The following is a 20,151-nucleotide window of genomic DNA, read 5'->3' on the forward strand; positions in this document are numbered from 1 at the left end:
TAGTAATTTTGTTGCTAAGATAAGGACTACTAGAAGATAGTGTTTTCAAAGTAGAGTTGAGATGTCCGGGATACTTTTATTCTATGATAAATGTCACTACAATCACAACTACTACTTTCGTCCACTCACTTCTATTTCAGCCTCATTTAGTAGCTAACCCATCATTCTTTGGTCCTTTGTTCTGTTTCTTAGGGCTTTGCTATCTCCTTCTCCTACATCTACTCCGGAACTGGATGAATGTCATTTCTGTCATTTCACTGATTCTATGTAACTGCTATGTTTATCGTTCATAGCACCACCGAGACTGATTGATTACCTGCAAGAACTATATGTAGTATCATCGATTCCGCATGACTGCAACGCCAGTGTTTGTGTCACTTTTAGCCATCGAAACAAAAAAACCTGTATACAGAAGAAATCTAGAAATCCTGGTCCTCGTCGCCCGCAATGATGACATTGTTGATCTGTTTCAGTTCGACTTAGCTGCGTTTCCAGGACAAATAGGAGAAGACTGGTTGGACGACTCACCTTAAGGACCATACGGCAGAGCTGAGTAGCAAGCAACAGCTGCTGTTTCTTTCCGATCAGGGGATCGATGGCGAAGTGCTCTCTCATGTCTATAGATGGCTAATTAGCGAAAATGCCAGGGGTTTCAAGGAATGCCTTATACGAACCGTTGTTGCCGGTCATCATGCAGTCCACACCAAGGCGGGTGTTGTTCTCCTTGACCTGGCGAGACTTGATCGAAGCCAGGGTCTCAATAGGGCTGAGACCAGAGTTCTCAGCAAGTGCCATCGGGATGGCGTCCAAGGCGTCAGCGAAGGCACGCATGGCGTATTGTTCAATTCCGGGGCTCTGTTGACAATGACATTAGCATGTGATTAGACGCATATTCTAAGGACATCGACATACCTTGACAGCGGCATCCTCAACAGCGATGGAGCAAGCAATCTCAGCAGCACCACCACCGTAGACAACACGGTTGTCACGGACCAAGTTACGCACGACGCAGAGAGCATCGTGGAGCGAACGCTTGGCCTCATCAATGATCTAAGAGGGTGTCAGCATCCTGCACATGTCCCCTGATATCTCCTCGATATCTTCGAACTTACCATCTTGTTGCTTCCACGAACGAACACCGTCACAGCACGGCTGTTGGCGCAATCCTCAATGACGAGCATCTTCTCCCGAGTGGTACCGAAGGTCATCTCACGAACACGGCCTGCGGTTCCGAGTTTCTCCGAGCTCAGATCCTCGAAACGAGGAACGATACGACCGTTGGTCGCGATGGCAATCAGTTCGATCTCAGGGCCGCCGACCCAGCGAACGGCGGGGAGCTTGTTCTGGAGCAGAAGGTGGTTGGCCTCATCGTCGAAACCCCACTGGCAGATGACCAGGTTGGCGCCAGAGTCCTTCAGCTTCTGGATCATCTCTGTGAACTTCTCCCGCTCATACTCTTGCAACTTCTTGAACTCCTCAACCGACGTGATGTCGAGCTTGTGCTTGGTCTTGGGCTTCGGGGGCTCAAACGGGCAGGTCAGGATAGCCAATTTGGCATCCCGAACCTCGTCGGGCATCTGGGGGTGGGAGAAATCTTTGTCGACAATGACACCCTTCACGAGGAGGGAGTCCTCGAGGGCACCTCCAACCTTGCCGTCAACCTTGATTAGCTCGAAATCGACATCCTTGCGCTCGAGGTCGGCCACGGAGAGAACTGCATCGATAGCGATATTCGCAAACTGGTCGTGAGACTTGGAAACACTGTACAAGGGTCAGCATGCAGGACCCAAGGGGCAAACGGAGAAATCCTCGTACATCTTGCTACCCAGACTGGTCTTGGCAACCTTAAGCAGGTTCGAAGTGTCCTCCTTGGTGAAGGGGATCACATCACTGATCTTGTCGAGTTCCGCAATGGCGATTTCGCAAGCCTGGTCGTAACCGTCTGCGATCCGAATAGGGTGGATGCCCTTGTCGATGAGTTCGGCCGCCTGTTCCAGCATAGCCGCAGCCAACACAACGACACCTGTCGTTCCATCACCGATTTCCTCATCTTGAGACTTCGACAGCTCAACAAGAAGCTTGGCGACGTTGTTCGTGATTTCCATCTTTCCAGCATCAACAGGTCAGATATATTCTCGAATGTAGCGGCTGATGGTAAAGGACAAACCTGGCCGAGAATAGTGGCACCATCGTTCGTAACGGTAATATCTCCGTCAGGGGAGATCAGAATCTTGTCGAGACCACGGGGACCCTATAAATCCATTAAAATACTGCTTATTCTGCCAGTCCGGTGACGGTTCGTACCAGGGAGGTCTTGACGATGCTGGCGACCGTCTTGGCGGCAACAATGTGTGACTTCACCGCATCCGTGCCATGCTGTCTCTTCTTCTTTCCTTGACTGTGTTGTAGAACCGGATTAGCCACCTGCCCTGAAAGAAACCGTCCATTTGGTGTTGATATGAGTCGAAGATCGGAACGTACTCCCTAACGACGATGAATGGCCGACCCTGTTCATCCTTCATTACAGAAGCTGATGTAATGGTCAGCAACAGATATCAAAACCGAAGCAAGTCCGGAGTAGCGAAAGGTCCCACCTTGAGAAAGATCAAGCTCTGCAAAAGAGGCCAAAGAATGTTAGTATAGTTGATGCCGAGTGAGGGGTATCTGCAACATACGCATCGCCATTTTGACGGTCTGCCACTTGGCAGAAAACCCACTTCAAAGAGTCGGAAAATAAAAGCCGGCAAGGGGGTCAAAGATAGGAGTCAACGGATCGAGTAGACTCCCAGGACAGTTGATCGGAGCGATGGGGGGAAGGCAGAGGAGCGGACGGCGGAGGGACTAGGAGGCACACTTGCAATTCGAAATTCTGGAGATGTCCAAAGCGGGCTAGTGAGCTGCTTTCTATATCGGGTATAGCGTGATTTTCCCACCGCGCGCCCGCGCGACTCGGCATTTCATCTGCGCCCAAAGCAACTTGACCCTCAGCTACACTATTGTCGCATCGTCGCTAATGTCTATTTCTTTGTCATTCACTCTGTGATCTTATTAATCCGTGGGTCTACTTCTCACGAAATCCGCCAAGTTGTTTTCCCGACTTCTTAACTTTGCTTCCTTCAGGACAATGCCCCGTAAGTAGCCGCAAACTGATGCATCTATGCTGTTTTCGAGATCGACCGTCAAACTAACCATACTATAGCGCCGGTTCCTGACATTTCCGATGACGAGTCGTCGAGTGGCGAGTCGATTCCCTATAACGATGCTCGGTCCACAAAGAATGCCTCTAAGGATGACGATGAGGACGAGGACGAGGATGAGGAAGAAGAGGATGTGTAAGCTTGCGCGCGTGCGACCTTGTCGCAAGCAGGGATTGACATGAACAGATACGCTGTTGAAAAGATTATGAATCATGAATGGGCCAAGAAGGTGCGCGACTTTCTTTATATACACCTGTTCAATTGACACCGAGAGGACATGCTTTGGCTAATGATTTGGTAGGGCGAACTCCTTTTACAAGTCAAGTGGCAGGGCTACGATGACCCCGCTGACATGACATGGGAGCCAGAAGAGAATCTATTGTATGCTACTGGACGTCGCTCACTACAGCTTCAGCGACACTGATGGATCGTTTACAGAGAAGGCGCGAAGGATATAGTCGAGGAGTACTTTCGAGTCCTGGGGGGCCGTCCTGAAAAGCCACAACCGCAGACAAAGAAGCGCAAGTCGATGGGAAGACCTCCGAAGTCCGCCCCTGAGAAAACCCCCGAGCCTAAGAGACGCCGCAAGTCACGGGCTGAAACAACAACAGAATCACCAGAAAAAGAGCAGGCCGATGAAGGTGAAAGCGACGACACATCCACGTGGGTTCCTTCATCTCGCAATTGGGAGAAAGAGGTCGACACCGTGGAAACAATTATACGGCAACCGGGAACGTCAAATTTGCTTGCGTTTATCAGCTGGAAGAATGGTAGAAAATCAAAGGTCAACATAGAGATGTGCTACGACAAGTGCCCGAAGAAGGTGAGTTATCTGGGATCCGCGGTTCTTTGTCGGCGCTAACTTGCAGCAAGATGCTTCAATTCTATGAATCACATCTGTAAGACATCCTCATTCATTGCCTTGTAATATGAGCATATGCTAATCACTCTCATCAGGGTCTTCAAGGAGGGCTGAATAGTCCATTCGTTAAGGTTCGGGTTCTTTATCTACCATCGTCCAATTTACGACAGGCGCAATTGCAAAGTAGTCCTGAAGGAGCAAGCATATAGGGTGTTTTTGAAGTTTCAACTACTGGTTCAAGATAACCTAAAGTGTAAGACAATGGCCTGGGCTAGTCTCGACATGGACCCCCATAAGAGTTCTCCAGCTTGAAGAGAACCAACACCGGCATACAAAACGGAGCTGGGCCAGCTGCACCAGGTCTTCGCGAACTCATTCGCACTACTGCTCTTTGGGTATCATGTGATTTCCGGATTTTTGTCTTTGTGTCTCATTTGAGCGTTTCAGGATCCATGTACATTATTATTTATTAGTTCGCAGTTCCGGAATATCGAAATTGCGGCAGTCCTATTCATAGGGTATCCAGAAGACCGGCCTCTCTGACCATGCTGAGGTACTCCCAGCGATTGTTGAAGGCCTCCGTCCCATGCTTCTCCATGACTCGTTGGATGCCTCGAGTCTCATTTCCTTCTATGCATTTGTCATCTTCAGGTGTCCAAACACCGGGCATATCATCCGGTATAGGTTTCCCTTCTACTAGGATAGCCAGGACCCTGTCAGCTAATTCTGGATCCATGCTGGTGCACCGCAGTGCTTGGTGTATTTGTTCCTCATGCTGAGCCTTTCCAGTATGAAGTCGTTCATCGATCCATGCATCGATATCCTGCTCCATATCTTCGCCTTCAGGATCATCATCCGAAGGCAAAAATGGGAGCTCTAGAAACAAAGGGTCTGGCTGTGAAGGCTGGTGTGGTTCCTTAGCTGGGGCCTTTGATTCCTGAGTAGCCCCACGTTCTCTCGCCTCCGTTGCCCCAGGAGTTGGTCTCTGGCCGTTGGATGCTGTCGCTGAATGTGATACTGCAGCCACTTTTGTCTGAGGTTCGGAGATGAAAGGGTCTGGAAGGTTGATAATGATTTCGGTAGCTCGTTTCTTCTGACTGGGCTTGTTAGGGTTGTCTACATTGTCTTCATCAGGAGTATCCTCAGAAGCCCGTTTCCTTTTCTTGTCATTTGTTTGGATGGCAGTAGACTCAGCCCCTTGTGCAGACCCTCCTCGAGGCTCAGACTGGACAGTGCGAGTAGCTAAATTGGAGGGCTCATCAGGTGCAGGTTGATCTGTTGTTTCTGGCATACCACCAGGGCGTGGATGCCCCTTGAGCCTTTTGAGGTACCGATCCCGATATGATTGATACGTGTGCCTTGGATGCTAGCAAATGACACTTAGTATGCTTGTATCTTCACAGCTCAGAGGTGGTTCTTGATACCTTCTCGGCTAGCTCTTGATAGATCTTATTTCCTCTAATGGAAGCCTTAGGGTTTCTCTCGTGGGGTTGCATCCAATCCCAGAGCAACTGGTCATCTTCAAGAGTATAGGGGATCTTGTGGCCTCTGGTGGGAATGTTGGTAGCCCCTACGGGGCGTGCTTCAGAAGGCCCAGCTCTATAATTCTCTAGATTCTGTAGCTTTCCCCGGCGGTGTGAGTCTTCGACATACTTGAAAGAGTACCTATAGCTTGTAAGTGTCCACTGGATGATAGAAGCCTGAAATAGTATGCACTAGTTTCCAGCGATGCGATAACACAAGTGAGTCAAGGATGGAACAGGGAGGAAACCTCACGTGTCAGCGGGTAAATTCTTTCTCTTATGGTCAACCAATCTGATATCTGCATCCTTCTCTAGCAGCCGTATAGTACCGCCGTTTTTCCATAGATAAATCAGTCACGCGTTCATACTAGTGATGTATAGTTGTAGTACCTCAATCAATTCCTTGAACCATCTCCTTTGGGGGATGTTGTGAGACAACCAGAACTGCTTCCCTTGAAAGAGGGGCGTTGTTGCCTCTCCTGATACACCACTGTCTCCTGTAGTGCTCGTTTCAGTCATTATAACCGTCAGGTCAAAAGCGCGAACGTTTTTAGTTGTAGACCCGCAGGTATACAGAAACACGGTATCACGTGTTCACGTGTCCGCGCGTCAAGGACCCTAAACCACAGATAAGGTGTGCATGTGAAGGTATCAATTATTCAGAAAGAGGACTAGCGTTATCGATATATATGAAACTCATGCAAAGAGTCAGGTCACAATTAGAGTTGAGGACGAAAGTACAGGTAAGGTTAATTTGAATGGATCCAAATCATGATGTTCAGTAGTTACGCTCATTTTTTCCCCTTTGGGCAATTACGTCACGTGCTTGTTACTCGCAAATAAATACCCGGTGGACACTTGGGCGGCAGCTTCAGCAACATGGCAATAGTGGTTGCAAGCAGGCGCGCCAAAGCCTGTCAACTGATGATGCCAGCTCTGGTCTAAGCGACAGGGTGGCATTATCCTCTTTTCATAGCTCTGGCCTGCATTACTGCTCCGACTACGATTTTGCCCCGTACTAACAAGGCGAGGGAGACAACAGACTAATCCAGAGAAATTCCCCAAAGATACGATCAAGAACCTATTAACGATGGGAGCCATAAGAACTATTGCACTTGTGATCCTCGGGATCTCTGGGTTTGTTTTCGTGGCGCTATTCGGGAGACTCCCTGCGTTTCGGTAGGCTGCAGCATTTCGTTGTAAGGGCCGTAACTGATAGATGCTTCCTGTAGCAAAACCCCCATTGGTTGGCTGTATAGAGCTCTTTGGATACACATCCCTAATGGGCTTCATTACCTTGACAGTTGGCTACTCAATGGCTGGCTGTCTCACTGCTGGACTTGTTCTGGTAGTTACATTTTGCACGAAAATCACCCGTTGATCCTTGTTAGTCCATGTGTCTGATATCCAACGGCCTCCTCTAACTCTGAATATTAGATATTCTTCTCTTCCCTTATGATTGCAGGGCAATGTATGTTCATCCCAACTGCTTGGCCTAGGATTTCCACAGTCCACCATATATGGATTCCGATCCTTGCCACCATGCCCTACGTTTTGCTGTATGCAAGCGTTACGACCAAGTCATTCATCACCCCAAAGAATTACCCAGTTGAAATGGAACGCTATCCATACGATAAGGTCATATTTCACCCAGGACAGCGTTGTCGCACATGTCATATTGTCAAGCCGGCACGAAGTAAACACTGCAGCATCTGCAAAGCATGCGTTGCACGGCATGACCATCACTGCGTTTGGCTCATGAACTGTGTCGGACTTCACAACTACCACTATTTTCTCTCCATGATCTTGTCACTATGTCTCATGCTGATCTACGGCTCATGTCTGGGATACACTCTCCTGTATCAAACATACGACAGACTGATACCACCGGGCTCACCTTTGCGGACGACTCGGCAAACCTGGACTGGATTTTGCAACATATGGGCTGTAGTTATCGCTGCCGATATTCGCATTGGTGCTATTACCCTGCTGATGACCATGACAGCCCCATTGGCGGCAGCCTTTCTCGTGTACCACACCTACTTGATCTGGGCTGGCATGACAACCAACGAAAGCTCAAAGTGGTCAGACTGGAAAGAAGAGGTTGCAGATGGCATGGCTTACAAATCTAGCAAGGCCGAAATCTATGGCAGCTCACCCTTGTTGGCCGAGTACCAGAGTGCCCAGTCCTTTTGGCCAGTGAGTAGTGACCAGGTACTCATACTGACCGATGGTGAGCCGCCTAAGGAAGGATGCTTGCTATCGCGGGATTCCAATGAGATCAAGCAGCCGAGCAACAGGGACGCACCAGTAGACCGGAGGTGGGTTCAGGTGCAAAGTATGAAGGAGATTGACAACATCTATGATCTGGGATTTTGGAACAATCTGCGTCATGTCTTGGGTTTAGCCGTTCGGCCGAAGGTGGTCTAAGTAAATAGTTTGCTAACATCACTTGAATGTACATAAATTATGACTTGCTAAATAAGAATGCTTCACATTCTCTGGCCCTCGTGCATGTACCTTGTAAGATTACCCGAAAAGGCAGTTGCCGGGACGGAGCCGGAAAAATTCCCCTCGACGGTTCAATGATTCTTTCTCCACCGAGCGTCCCTCATTGTCGTTATTCCCACACCCCTCCCCGACTATAAATTGCGCGGTCAACGCTGGATAGCTGCTTGTGCTACGAACCTTCACAAGCATCGTCAAAGATGGCCGACCGCACGGCAGCGGAGATCAAGCCGAAATGCACCCCCGCGGAGCTCATGTTGAAGGTCATTTTGACGGGGACCTTGAGCCACTACGAAACCCGCGGGATGATTGACGACAAACGCTTAGAACACATGCTCTCTGCAGGGAAGCAGATTCTATACAAGACACACCAGGAGAGCGATGTCAGGTACGACGATGTTTTTCTCTTGTCTTGAATCGGAGTCACCGTCCAGTGGCCCACCGTCTCTCCGCCACCTACTTCCACTCCTGCATACTGACCATTTTCTCGTGTTACAGACATAACCTTGGCCTATCACCGGATATCTGGCAAGGCTTCACAGACGTACTGACGAAGGCGATCCCGGTCCTTGAATCCCAATCGTTTGCATGGAAGAGCCCCCCGACGGCAAATTACGATCACTCCTCTTCGAACCTAATAGCCTACAATTACTTTTCGCTAGTCAAGGACATTGAGCGCCTAAATGATCTCTGTACGATTGCCCGTAACCTCCTCGCCACTACGAAAAAGGCGCAGAACATGGCGGCGGAGAAAGGGTTCGATCAGAGAATCTTAGCCCTGGTAGATACTTGCGTTAGAGTAACCGCGCGAGGGTTTGACGGGGAGACGAATGCAAGGAACGAAGAGCGCTGGCAAAAGGTTGTCAACCTATACAAGCGTCTCCTTATCACCTGCTTGCAGTTCTTGCATAATTTCATCATGCACAACGAACAACGCAAGATGGTGCTATGGTTAGATTTGTTTGGGTACCACTCAACGGGCGACTCGAACATTATCCAGCCCAGGGAGCCCCTTGACCCCGCTTGCAGTCAGCAGGAAGGAATGGCGCCTATCGTAAAGACCGGAGAGAGGATAGTAAATCCCCCGATAAGGGCTCTTTACGACCAAACCGCAGAGGATCTGCTCTTGGAAACCATCTCAAACTTCCCGAGAGAGCCTGCCACCATCAAGGAAGAGGCAGCCATGTTGCTTCTTGCTAACATCAAGGATCACATGGAAAAGCTGCTCGGACGCGATTTGACTGCCATACAGGAAATGGGGAAGGATCCAGAACAGGTGAAGGAGATTCGCGCCGCTCTTACCGCCATACTCGGAGCAAAGGTTGATGGATGGTCTGATCTCCAGGACAGGGCTAAGGACCTACCTCCTGCTCTGCCAGAAGATGAGCCGCCTCGCAAGAAAGCGATTGTTACGATTGATCGCAGCGCAACGGCTGGATTCCCACGTGTCTGCTGGACCGATCTTCCCGATCTTGGAGATTACGGTGCGCTTTCGGGTGGCGATGCGACTGTGATGGAGGAAGATATGAGCATGCCGCGTTCAGCACAGTCAGCGGCAGAAACCCTGCAGGAGGCTAAAGACGAGCTGATGGCCCGGTTGCAGGAGAGCTCGCAGATTGGCGACGGTGATCAGGACTACGACACTGGTGATGCAGGCACGGTCGGTGACGATGACTCGCGAAGCTTGGAGGCTGTTGCAGACGGAAGTATGGAGGAAGAAGAGGAAGAGGACGACGAGGATGACGACGACTATCGTGGCCGGCCAGGCGACCAACAGCGGGGTCTCCTGACTGATATTCCACTCGTGCTGGGCCCGGCAGAGATCGAGGCACTGCCAATGATCATCCAGGCTGGTATCGTGGATAGTTTCGGCTTGAAGGGTGGGGAGAGAAGTGGTTCGAGGAATATGCAGGCCCTCAGATGTCACATTTTGCTCACTCAGGAGACGGGTAGGAACCTGCTTCGCGAGCTGTTGATCTTCATCGCTGCCTGGGATCTCCCTGACGACGAACTCTACTTCAAGATGATGGTTCAGATTATGGACGCGGTCTTGAGAAATGGTTTGATGTCTCATGCATACTCCGATTTCGGCCAACCCAAGGACATCATTTCGCCCGCGCAGGCGGTGGTTGTCAAGATTCTCACGCATATCTTCCGAGCCAAGTACTCCCCTGCATCGGTTACAGGATCAACCCAGCCCAACGGAACAGCGACTAAGAACCCGGCCCCGCTTTCTAGAGTTGACATCCTTACTGTCCGGTACATCTTCACGATCTTCCGCGGCAACATCATTCCCGAAACTTGCGCTTTGATCTACCTGCAGGGCCAGATCCGAGCTGGGCGGGCTTTGCCTGAGGACTTCCCGCTGAATCTGTGGGACATGGAGCGGGTCTATGAGGGTGTTTACCAGTTCCTCGAGTTCTTTGCTGTGCTCACAGAGAACAACGACTGGAAGAATCTGTTGGTCAAATGGGAGATTGTCTACGACCTAGTCACGTTAATCAAGGAGCTCGAAGCCAGCATTCCCAAGGGTCAGCTGAGCGCGCTCAACCTGGGACACAACAACCCCTCCAAGGAGCCCCAGCACACGGCTCCCGCGCCGGTTGCAGTTGAGCGCCCATACGATCCCGGTGACCCGGACCCGATTGATGCCCCCGGCTCTCGGGCCGAATCACCGCCAATCACCGAAGATCCGTCCGAGTTTGAATGGCGCAACCTCAAGAAACTCGTCGTGCTTGTTCTGTCGTCTCTTGTATGGAAGTGCCCCGAGGTGCAAGACCAAATTCGTCGCTACGGTGGTGTCGAGACCATCCTGTCCTGCACCAACTTTGATGCGCACAACCCCTACATCAAGGAACACGCCGTCATGTGCCTGAAGTTCCTACTGGAGGGTAACCGCGAGAACCAGAAGATGGTCGAGGAGCTCGAAGCGCGGGAAGTGGTGAAGGATGACGCAGGGATGTTGGAACGTAGCGGACTGGAGGCAGTCATCGACAAGGCAGGCAAACTGGCCATCCGCACAAAGGATTGAGCAGACAAGCGGTAGCATCATCGCCATTCTTTCATAACGTGAACATGTACAAAGATATACACTACATACAGTAAATAGATATTACCATGCCATACCCAAAACTATATGCACGCATTTCGCTTCCTCACCCACCCAACCCCAACTCCATACAAACCACTCTCACATACCTCATTATACCTCCCAAATTCAAGCCTTACCCCCAACTCAACAGTCCCTTCGAATAAAAGAATGAGACAACAAATCAAGCATACATCCCATCCCACTCCTCCTCCTCATCCTCCTCCGCCAACTTCCTCCTCGCCTCGACCTTCTCCCTCTCCTGCTTGGCGAAATCCGTCCGATCAAGCGGACAAGTCCCCCTAAGCCTCAACCACGGCCTCACACACTCCAAATCAAACAAATGCGTCGGATGACACGGCAACCGCACCACAAGCGGGTACTGATCCTCCAGAAACGGGTTATTGCATATCGGGCAGACCTGGGAAGAGTTTAATTGCGTGCGAGGGACGCGATCAAGCACTACACCAAACAGCAAGTAAACAGTTAGCCAAAAACAACCACAACCAAACCCTTTACATGAGTTCCAAGTTGGGGAAGAGGGGTGGGGGTATCCACGCACTATCACAAAACTCCTCACTCGCGCCCTCCACCTCCCTAGGAGGCATTTCCGCCGTGCTAAGCAGACTCTGAATCATCGTTGTGAGGAGGTCGTTCTCGTCGCCGCCTTCCACTTCTCCGATCGCGCTGGGGATAGCTGCTCCGCTGTCGCCGCCGCCGCCGTCGCGGCGCATCACGTCCAATGCCTCCGCTAGGGAATAGAATGCGGCGCTGACGTCTCGGGGGACGGGGACGGCATGGGGACGATGGCGCGCTTCGTCCGGGGTGATTTCTGAGAGGGCGGAGAAGAAGGTTGAGAGGTCGGGACGACGGTGGCGGTGCGGGTTGGAGGGGGTTGTGCTGGTGTTATTGTTGTTGGTGGGGGTTGTGGTGGAGGGGTCGGTGGTGTTGTGTTCCACTGTTTTGGTTTTATTTATTTGTTAGTATTGGGTTTTGGTGTTGTGGTAGGAAACGTTCAGCTGGGAGGGGTGAGTTAGTACCTTCGTAGGTGGACATGGTGTTGGTGTTGGTGCTGGCGCGGGGTGGGTGAGGGGTAGTAGTCAGTTATGTGTGGGTTGGATCCCGGTGGGAGATGGTGGTGAGTTGTTGATGGGGTAACTGGAGGAAAAGGATTGGTGTTGTTTGTGAGAATGTGGAAAAGGTACCAGGTGTAGGATGACGGAAGAGAGAGGTGTTCAAGTATCAAGGGCGATGCGGAGGCAGCAGCCCGATAACGCGTTTTTGCAGTTTCGGCTGCGGAGAAATCCTCGGGGACGGGGCTTATCACGCTACTGGTGATGGTGTGCTGACCGCTATGAATTTGGACTGCTAATGACTTAAGTCACAGTCTATATGATAAGAAAATTATAAATAATTTATTCCAGGTCTATGTTAAGCATTGAGGAGATTGATGGCATCCACGACCAAGACATCCACGAATTCATTGTACACGTTCTATAATACATTGATGGATATCCTATAATGTACAGCGTAGCAACCCACGCTAACCTGGACTATACAAGTGATATATAGCAAAGCAAAGTTCAGAATTATACACAGTGATCCAGCATCACCCACGTATCCGACGCAGATCGGTCTAGATGCGGTATGTGGAATTCGACGCCTCACCAGCTTGGCGGGGTCCTCGAGCGACCTTCGAGCAAGCAGTCGACAAGTGTCAACTAATGCGAGGCAAATGCAGGAGACAGCCCAATATGGGACCTGGCGAGAGATAGGGCAACATCGTGAATGCCATTCAAGCCCAGCTTCACTTCAACCCTGACGAACCTGACATAAGCAACCCGGCCCGTGTGCCAGTTCCAGTAATTTTATTTAAAAGGGAAGAGATCCCCCCTCTCCCTCCTCCAGCTTTGACCCCAGAATCTCGGTGCGGGACCCCCCAACCCGCCCAAGGTTCTCCGTCAAAGGACAAACACAAACATCTCCCCGTTCATGCATTGCACCACGGCTGCCCTCCCAAGTCCACAGAAAACGGTCCTAGCACCGTTCAGCGCGCAATCATGACAAAGCGCAAGGTGTATTTGGACATGGAGGACTTTCATAAAGGTAAGTTCTTCGCGGTGCTACCTCAGGGGCTAACGAAAGTTTCTAATCCATAACGCGCTCCTAGCGTTGAGATTGTTGGATGCCAAACTCGGCACAGATCCCATGATCATGGCCTTCGCTCCCATCCGGATGATCGTGGCAGGGGGCTTTTTCTCTGTGATGTACCTGAAGAACAGAAAGACAACTACGGACATGGACTTCCTGCTTGACCCGGAGTGGGCCAACGATGAGGATATCAAGGTTCCGTTGCAAAAGTCCATCCGGGAAGTCGCCAATGAGGCTCACTACATGGAGGACTGGGCCAACGAAGATGTGGGAGTGTTCGTTACAGAGAAGACGCGGAAGATCCTGATGGAGGACGCCATCAAGCAAAATATTGTCCTCTGGGCCAGTGGCACCCTGCTCGTATTTGCAGCACCTGTGGAATGGGCGCTGGAGCGGAAGTTGCGCCGCATCTACTGTGCGGAGAGGGGGCGCAAAGCGGAGCTTGATCTGGCCGATGCCGTTGCAATGCTCAAGTTCATGAAAGAGAGGAAGGGGGGTAAGCTGGATAAGGAGTACTGTCGCACACTGAACAAGAATGGCTTTGACGTCATGCCAGACGTCGAGACCATGAACTGTGTGGCTGCTGCTTACAAGGCAACCTATGGCGAGGATGTGTTTCTTTGAAGCCATCTCAGTCCCTTGCAGGTGGGAGTTGAGTAATTGCTCCAAGTGCGGCATGATTCAGGTCCAAGTAGTTTGAAAGGCTGTCGCCGACAGTCGGGTTGCGCAATGGGCTCGCTATGAACTCTCGACTGTACTTGGCAAGGAGTTACGTGCACACCGCCAGATGGTGAAGCGGATGGTCCCCTTACTTTCGAGACAAAAAACGTGGTAGCGTAGGGCTTGCGGTTCAGATCGTATAAAGCCAGCCAACATTCGTAATGATGTTGCGGCGCGCGAAGATTTTATTCAATCCGCCGTCCTCTAAGACGAGTTTTCCTTCCAATATGTAACGTCCGGGTAATCCGTCCAAGTCGCTGGCCGAGAGCGCCGGAACAGAACCCGTCCATGCAGGACCTATCAGCGGTGTATACGGGGGCCACGGGTCGTCTTCCGTCTTTCGGATGATGTGCTTGCGGTTCCGACGCATTCCTAGACTTAGACGCCAATTAAACGCAACGACAAGTTCCTCAACGAGACATGCGATGATGGCATAGCGCACGGGATCTTCGTCCCTGGGGTCGCTGATCGACTGTAATGACCACCCCTTCTGATACCAAAAGTATTCAGTTTCGGTGCCTAAAACCTCGTATACACCAGATGCCATAGCTTCGTACATTCTATACAAACATCTCAAGGGGGTATCGCGAACGCGCCAAATCGGTATGCTCTCCAGGTCGATCATATTGTCGTGGCGAAGAAGAAGCAATTCTTCGTTTCCGATCATTTCCGCCGCCGGCATAACGTCGGACACGGGGAATTTCCACGAAGGAAACGGGATAAAAAGGCGTACCAGAGCCCAGACCGGGTGTCTCTCAAATGCCCGTAGTCTTGTCAGGCTGCCGCGTAGGTTTAACGGCGAGCGCCATGTGCGAAGCCGATGAATCCATTGTCGAATCCTTAGCGAAAGGGGCTTCTTGCGGCGGGGCGGCGGCATCTTCGTCTGTCTATCACGAGAAGCCGAATGAGTATTGGAGATGATTGGTGTTGGTGGGATAGACCCAGAATGGTTGAGGTTAACGAAGACACTCCATGCTTGTGAGGGTAGTGTTCTTAGGACGAGGAGACGAAGAGTGAATTATAGAAAGTAAGGACATGTTTACTGCATCGGTTGGCGCCGACCGGCGAACAGGCGGTCAAGCATGGCACTACCGGTGCACGGACCATTCTGGTGCCAGATGAGATCATCACATGCACCCTCCACTTCACCTGCAGCTGCTATAAAGCCCGTCTTATTGTTTCTTTGCTTCCCAATGCCAGATCCGCGCAAAGCGCCTAATGATTGCATGATGATATAGCCGGCATACAATGTAACTTCCACATACCCCAATAGTATAGTGGACCAATCGAACCCGGACGGTTGAGAGAGGATGCCACGAATGTGTCACAAGACAGGGCCAAGATTGTACTCCCTGCGCTGTTTGATGCGTGCTTGAACCTCATGATCTAGTAGTATATATTTCGCCCAAATGGACCGTCTCGGGTATATAACAGTGACAGACGGGGGTTTGGGCAAGAATGTAGAAGGCCGTCAGTTTCAAAGGCTAGCTCTAGACCGTCTCTGTCACTCTGGACTGAAAAGAATCGCCCTTGAACTTGAGGAAAGCCTCGAGTATACCAGAGCGTCAAATCCACTTCCACTTTGACAATCGCCCCAGAAAATCTCCGCAAATGCCAGACAGCATACTCGGATGGCTAGCAATTGAACAAATTTAGTGTAGGGACTGCCTCCATTGGCTCGCCCTAGATTTTGCGACACGTCTTCTCACTATGGAAGCGAAACGTGTCTTAGTGTTCTGATGTTGCTCAATATGTCTAAGGTTTGACAAGACAGAATGGGGTTGACTTAACACCGTATGCATAGAAACAATCATTGCAGAATACTTCAGATCGATACGAATGCTGTATCCACGATGCTGTGAAGTGGCGGCATCCCGCAGGTGTGTATTGTGGGGGAGTACCTGAAAAGAGTGACACGAAGCAGCTAGATTAGAGCATCAACAGCTCTTTCGATAAATTTGGGAGCTACTGTTGGTAGCTTGATGTGGAGAGCTTCTCATTAGTATAGTTATCCCCAACTAGTAACCATGAAGCACAATGAGTGATTTATCGATGAGCCAAAAAGCAAAACATCATGCATCTATCAAGCTCTAGCATCCTGCTTTCATGGAGAAGTGAATTCAAGATCACGCATGGTGTATTCATAGATAACATGGTGTAGTAAGTAGTAATAGTACTTACTAGTAGTAGTGAAGATGCCCACTGGTTCCTGGGTGGATCCATGGACCAATTAGGCAGATGTCAGGCACGTGTCAACTGTCCTCCACAACCACACCAAAATAAACTCATACCAGGCTTACGATCATTAAAAGGAGCATCAGCATCAGCATCACTATCACGTTAGATTAACGGGTGGCCTGGGGGAGGCTGGAGAACAAGTTAAACTTCACACTGGCCCACCGGTGAGACGCCAACCGCGAGCCACGCACAGTTACCGGGGCAGATTCATCAGCAGCGGCGTCATCCTCCCCCGAACCGCTTCTTTCTTTAGCAACACCCGCAGTGGAGTCGCGATCGTCCACCACAGCGAGGCTTTGCTCTTTGCATGGCAACTCACGTCCGTTTGCCTTTTGACTTTTCTCCTGTTTGTTGTCATCTCTCTCTTCCCTTACTTTCTGTTTCTCTTCCTTCCTTCCTCCATCCATTTGGTACATGAGAATATCCTAACATCTATCGCGCTGCAATCATATCGCAGCGGATCGACATCTTGATTGCTTATCGACGAGTTGGATTCTCGGTCTCATTCCACCCCACACCCACACCCGCCGCGATTGGGATAAGCTTCATCCCAGCGCATCGCCAACATGCGGTCCAGAGCATCAGTCAAGCCATCCCAATACCCCCCGATTCCATTCCATACCATTCGCTTGTTCGGCCTAATTTCCACCTTCATTGTGGGCATTATCTTGGCCGTATTCATCAACCAACTGCATAGCAACAACTACAAGCTCCCCTGGGCTTTCCTAATCGTAAGGCAACCACATTACCCACCATCTGTGTTATACACTCCACTAACACTTCATTTCAACTCATCAGCTCCTCATAGCCACCGTCTTCTCCCTCCTAAACTATATCCTCACGACCTTAACCCACTGCTGCTATGGCCTCTCCCCGCGCCTCAACCTCGTCACCAACAGCATCGTCCTCGTCCTCTGGCTTATCGCCCTCGGCCTCCTAAGCTGGAGCATGTCCCACACCATCCTAACGACCTGCAACGCAACCTACTGGGGCACTTCGACCGGCATCAGCGTCTGCAGGATCTACAAGGCCCTCTTCACATTCACCATCGTCGCTGCGACATCCCACATCGCCGCCGCCGCTCTGGACGTCATCGTCTACCGACGCCAAACCCGCTTGGGCCAGTACGACCCCATGGCCAGCAGCACCGCTCTCAACGACTACAAGATGCACAACCGCGACAGCAGCATCATGTCCGGCGGCGTTGGTCCCTACCCGCCCGATGAGGCCGACCACCCCTATTACGCCAACCACCCCCAACAAGAACCCCTGTACCAGCACGCCCCGGAGCCGTTGTACCATCCCAGCCAGCGTATGCCGCCCCCTCCTGCGTATGGGGCTGGCTCGTTGGAGCAGCACCATGCCGACGAGGCGGAGGAGTACTCCGATGCGGCTCCGGTGCAGGGACGCCGGAAGCCAAGAGTGAGGTTTAGTGCTTACGGGGGTACTGCGGGTTATAGTCAGCCAACGGAGCAGACGAGTTATGATCCGGCTGCGTATCGGTAAATGATCGTGTAGGGGTTGGGTGTACGCGTTCCACGAATGCAGAACGGTCACGCGACCACCCCGTTGGGGATGATGATCATCTGCGTGTCGTCTCTGCGTGAGAGCCAAGTCAGCTTATCTTGGCTTTCTCACGCCCTTCGAACTGAACTGATGTGTTACGATCTTGCATTGTAAAATGGGTATAGTTCCTTGACTTTTGAATAGGTTCATATGCTGGCGGGCGTAATGCAGGAATTTTTACTTTTCTTTTATTTGTCTTCAGCGATAATGCCATTTGATCTGGTTGTCATATGACTTGGATAGTTTAGTATTAGATACCTGAATACCTTATAGCAAGTTCTTGGATGATAATCCAGCTTATGAAGGGATATTAGCATATTATTTGGGAGATATCCACGGACACATGATTCATTCATTCATGGTCCGTTTCTAGGTTGGAGCTAGATCTAAGCATGTAGTTTCGGCAATCCGACCGCCAATAAGGGCGTAGCCAGAATGGTCGATTGGGACCAAAGATAGAGGGGAAGAGAACAGATATCATAGAATATGCATGTCACATCCAAAACGTCACATGTTCCTTTTACATGATAACCTCGTTGGCGACGTCCTGGGAATATTGTTAGCCTCATGTTTCGAGATGATGTGGATGGATGGGGTTACATACGCGCTTCAATTCCTTAAACGGCAGGCACACACAGTTCTGTACCCGTACCTCGTCACCCACGGCACACTCCTTGCCCAGGATGGTGATGCTTTGGACCTTGATGCCGTGCTTGACAATGCTGGTCGAGTGGCTGCCCGTGGGGATCGGGGTACCCTCAACACGGGCCCAGGCACCAACGCGGCTGCTCCAGCCGATGATCGAGTGCATCACGCATGCATCGTGCTTAATTTCGGCGTCTTCCAACACGATCGAGTCCTTGATACGAGCGCCTGCGCCCACGACCACACGGGGTCCAATGGAAACGTTGGGGCCCAACTTCGCTGTCGGGTCCACTGTTGCGGAGGGGTGGATGTAGACTGGGGGCACGATGGCAGCGGAAGGAGGGGTCAGTTCGTCAGATCCAGCCTGGAAGGCCTTCTGGAGGTAAAGGGCGTTGGCGGGCACGGCGGAACCGGCCGTCTTAATCTGGCGCCAGAAATCTTTCGTCTCGTGGACGAAGAAACGGTTGCTGTCGGCCAGATCGGAGAGGATATCCTGTTCCAGACGAAGGACTTCGCTCTTCTCTGCCTCGTCCTCCGCTGCGATGAAAGAGGACTCCAAGTTCTCGGACGAAGGGTATGACAGCAGGCGAGGGCGGGTGGTACGGCGCTTGATAGCACTGCGGATGGAGGGGAAAATGCACTCGGTGGCGAAGAGGTAGACACCGCAGTTGATGAGGTTGGAGATGTGCGACTCAGGCTTCTCAACGTAGTGCAGAACCCGTCTGGTATGGGAATCGGAAACAATGCAACCGAAGTTGGTGGCGGCATCGTTGTTGACTCTTGTTCCGAGGATGACGGCCTCCGCATCCTTCTCCTCGAACAGCTTGAGCATCTCGCCAAGGGGGAAGGAGCAGCAGACGTCAGCGTTGAGGACGAAGATGCGCTCGGGCTTGCCCTTCAAGATGGCATCGCGGAAATGGTAGAGACCGCCAGCGGTGCCCAGAGCCGTGTATTCACGCAAGTATTGCATCTTGAACTGAGGGAACTCCTTGGCGGAGTCCTTAATGAAGTCGCGGAAGACGGTTTCATCGTAGTAGCCGACGAGGATGACCTCACGAATATCGGGGATCTTGGCGAGAGCTTTCAGGCAATGGTGGATAATAGGGTGACCGGCGACTTCAAAGAGGGGCTAACAAGGAATCCAAGTATGAGTAGCGGCGACAAAGCTTGCGGGTGACGAAATCGAGGGTTGGTGCGGAGGGGTTCATGAATTGCGGGATAGCTAAGGCAGAGAGGGGCAACCAACCTTGGGCATGTCAAGGGACAGAGGCCTGAAGCGCGTTCCTCTAGACGGACCTCCGACCTAAGTAAGGAAAAATTCCGTCAGCGAGATTGATACAGGAGGCAGAAGTCACTAGCGTCACATACCAAGATCACAGCCTTGGTGGAGGCCACGTTGGTGTGCTCCCGCACTGGAACTTGAAGCATTGGAAAGGTGGGGGGTATATAAGTGGGGGGTTGGTGTTCAGGAATGAAAGGTGAGGCCAAATCTCGAGCACAGACAGATTGATAGATTAAGAGTCGTAAAGATTTGGAAAAAGGAACGAGGGGGAAAAGACGCAGGACAAGGCCGAGGGGGAGCGAGCAGTAAGTTGTTGTCCAGGCCCACCGCCAGCTCTCCTTAAGTCTTAGCGCTCTCCGGAACAGGTCAGG

At 51.2% G+C, this 20,151-nt stretch overlaps 10 protein-coding genes across 10 annotated transcripts; 5 read left to right on the top strand and 5 right to left on the bottom strand.

The window, feature by feature from the left end:
• Positions 1-419: 419 nt before the first annotated feature.
• On the bottom strand, positions 420-2,685 carry AtWU_06540 (chaperonin-containing T-complex subunit CCT5; the record flags this gene model as incomplete). The annotated part of the gene is made up of 11 exons (XM_035501649.1): positions 420-464; positions 529-617; positions 675-855; positions 913-1,050; positions 1,113-1,761; positions 1,816-2,105; positions 2,168-2,251; positions 2,305-2,398; positions 2,482-2,530; positions 2,595-2,612; positions 2,676-2,685. 11 exons carry the CDS (start codon positions 2,683-2,685, stop codon positions 420-422), a joined length of 1,647 nt encoding a protein of 548 aa, XP_035357542.1.
• A 439-nt stretch (positions 2,686-3,124) lies between these two features.
• On the top strand, positions 3,125-4,173 carry AtWU_06541 (chromo domain-containing protein; the record flags this gene model as incomplete). The annotated part of the gene is made up of 7 exons (XM_035501650.1): positions 3,125-3,131; positions 3,200-3,332; positions 3,384-3,426; positions 3,499-3,578; positions 3,636-4,020; positions 4,071-4,096; positions 4,155-4,173. The coding sequence occupies 7 exons, from the start codon at positions 3,125-3,127 to the stop codon at positions 4,171-4,173; spliced, it is 693 nt and encodes a 230-aa protein (XP_035357543.1).
• Positions 4,174-4,570: 397 nt separating this feature from the next.
• Positions 4,571-5,555, bottom strand: AtWU_06542 (putative transcription factor Rap1; the record flags this gene model as incomplete). The annotated part of the gene is made up of 2 exons (XM_035501651.1): positions 4,571-5,425; positions 5,484-5,555. 2 exons carry the CDS (start codon positions 5,553-5,555, stop codon positions 4,571-4,573), a joined length of 927 nt encoding a protein of 308 aa, XP_035357544.1.
• Positions 5,556-6,672: 1,117 nt separating this feature from the next.
• AtWU_06543 (DHHC family palmitoyltransferase) lies at positions 6,673-8,012 on the top strand (the record flags this gene model as incomplete). Its single annotated transcript, XM_035501652.1, has 3 exons — positions 6,673-6,761; positions 6,815-6,968; positions 7,020-8,012. 3 exons carry the CDS (start codon positions 6,673-6,675, stop codon positions 8,010-8,012), a joined length of 1,236 nt encoding a protein of 411 aa, XP_035357545.1.
• A 278-nt stretch (positions 8,013-8,290) lies between these two features.
• On the top strand, positions 8,291-11,121 carry AtWU_06544 (Ataxin-10 homo-association domain-containing protein; the record flags this gene model as incomplete). Its single annotated transcript, XM_035501653.1, has 2 exons — positions 8,291-8,478; positions 8,589-11,121. 2 exons carry the CDS (start codon positions 8,291-8,293, stop codon positions 11,119-11,121), a joined length of 2,721 nt encoding a protein of 906 aa, XP_035357546.1.
• Positions 11,122-11,362: 241 nt separating this feature from the next.
• On the bottom strand, positions 11,363-12,234 carry AtWU_06545 (uncharacterized protein; the record flags this gene model as incomplete). The annotated part of the gene is made up of 3 exons (XM_035501654.1): positions 11,363-11,640; positions 11,741-12,136; positions 12,219-12,234. 3 exons carry the CDS (start codon positions 12,232-12,234, stop codon positions 11,363-11,365), a joined length of 690 nt encoding a protein of 229 aa, XP_035357547.1.
• A 1,004-nt stretch (positions 12,235-13,238) lies between these two features.
• On the top strand, positions 13,239-13,953 carry AtWU_06546 (mRNA capping enzyme family protein; the record flags this gene model as incomplete). The annotated part of the gene is made up of 2 exons (XM_035501655.1): positions 13,239-13,284; positions 13,349-13,953. The coding sequence occupies 2 exons, from the start codon at positions 13,239-13,241 to the stop codon at positions 13,951-13,953; spliced, it is 651 nt and encodes a 216-aa protein (XP_035357548.1).
• A 226-nt stretch (positions 13,954-14,179) lies between these two features.
• AtWU_06547 (DNA-binding protein) lies at positions 14,180-14,926 on the bottom strand (the record flags this gene model as incomplete). Its single annotated transcript, XM_035501656.1, has 1 exon — positions 14,180-14,926. One exon carries the CDS (start codon positions 14,924-14,926, stop codon positions 14,180-14,182), a length of 747 nt encoding a protein of 248 aa, XP_035357549.1.
• Positions 14,927-16,853: 1,927 nt separating this feature from the next.
• Positions 16,854-17,793, top strand: AtWU_06548 (uncharacterized protein; the record flags this gene model as incomplete). The annotated part of the gene is made up of 2 exons (XM_035501657.1): positions 16,854-17,018; positions 17,086-17,793. The coding sequence occupies 2 exons, from the start codon at positions 16,854-16,856 to the stop codon at positions 17,791-17,793; spliced, it is 873 nt and encodes a 290-aa protein (XP_035357550.1).
• A 580-nt stretch (positions 17,794-18,373) lies between these two features.
• On the bottom strand, positions 18,374-19,926 carry AtWU_06549 (mannose-1-phosphate guanylyltransferase; the record flags this gene model as incomplete). Its single annotated transcript, XM_035501658.1, has 4 exons — positions 18,374-18,400; positions 18,458-19,627; positions 19,745-19,801; positions 19,867-19,926. 4 exons carry the CDS (start codon positions 19,924-19,926, stop codon positions 18,374-18,376), a joined length of 1,314 nt encoding a protein of 437 aa, XP_035357551.1.
• Between the last annotated feature and the right edge of the window lie 225 nt (positions 19,927-20,151).

This window comes from Aspergillus tubingensis (genome assembly GCF_013340325.1).
Source record: "Aspergillus tubingensis WU-2223L DNA, scaffold_8, whole genome shotgun sequence".
NCBI lineage: Eukaryota > Fungi > Ascomycota > Eurotiomycetes > Eurotiales > Aspergillaceae > Aspergillus > Aspergillus tubingensis.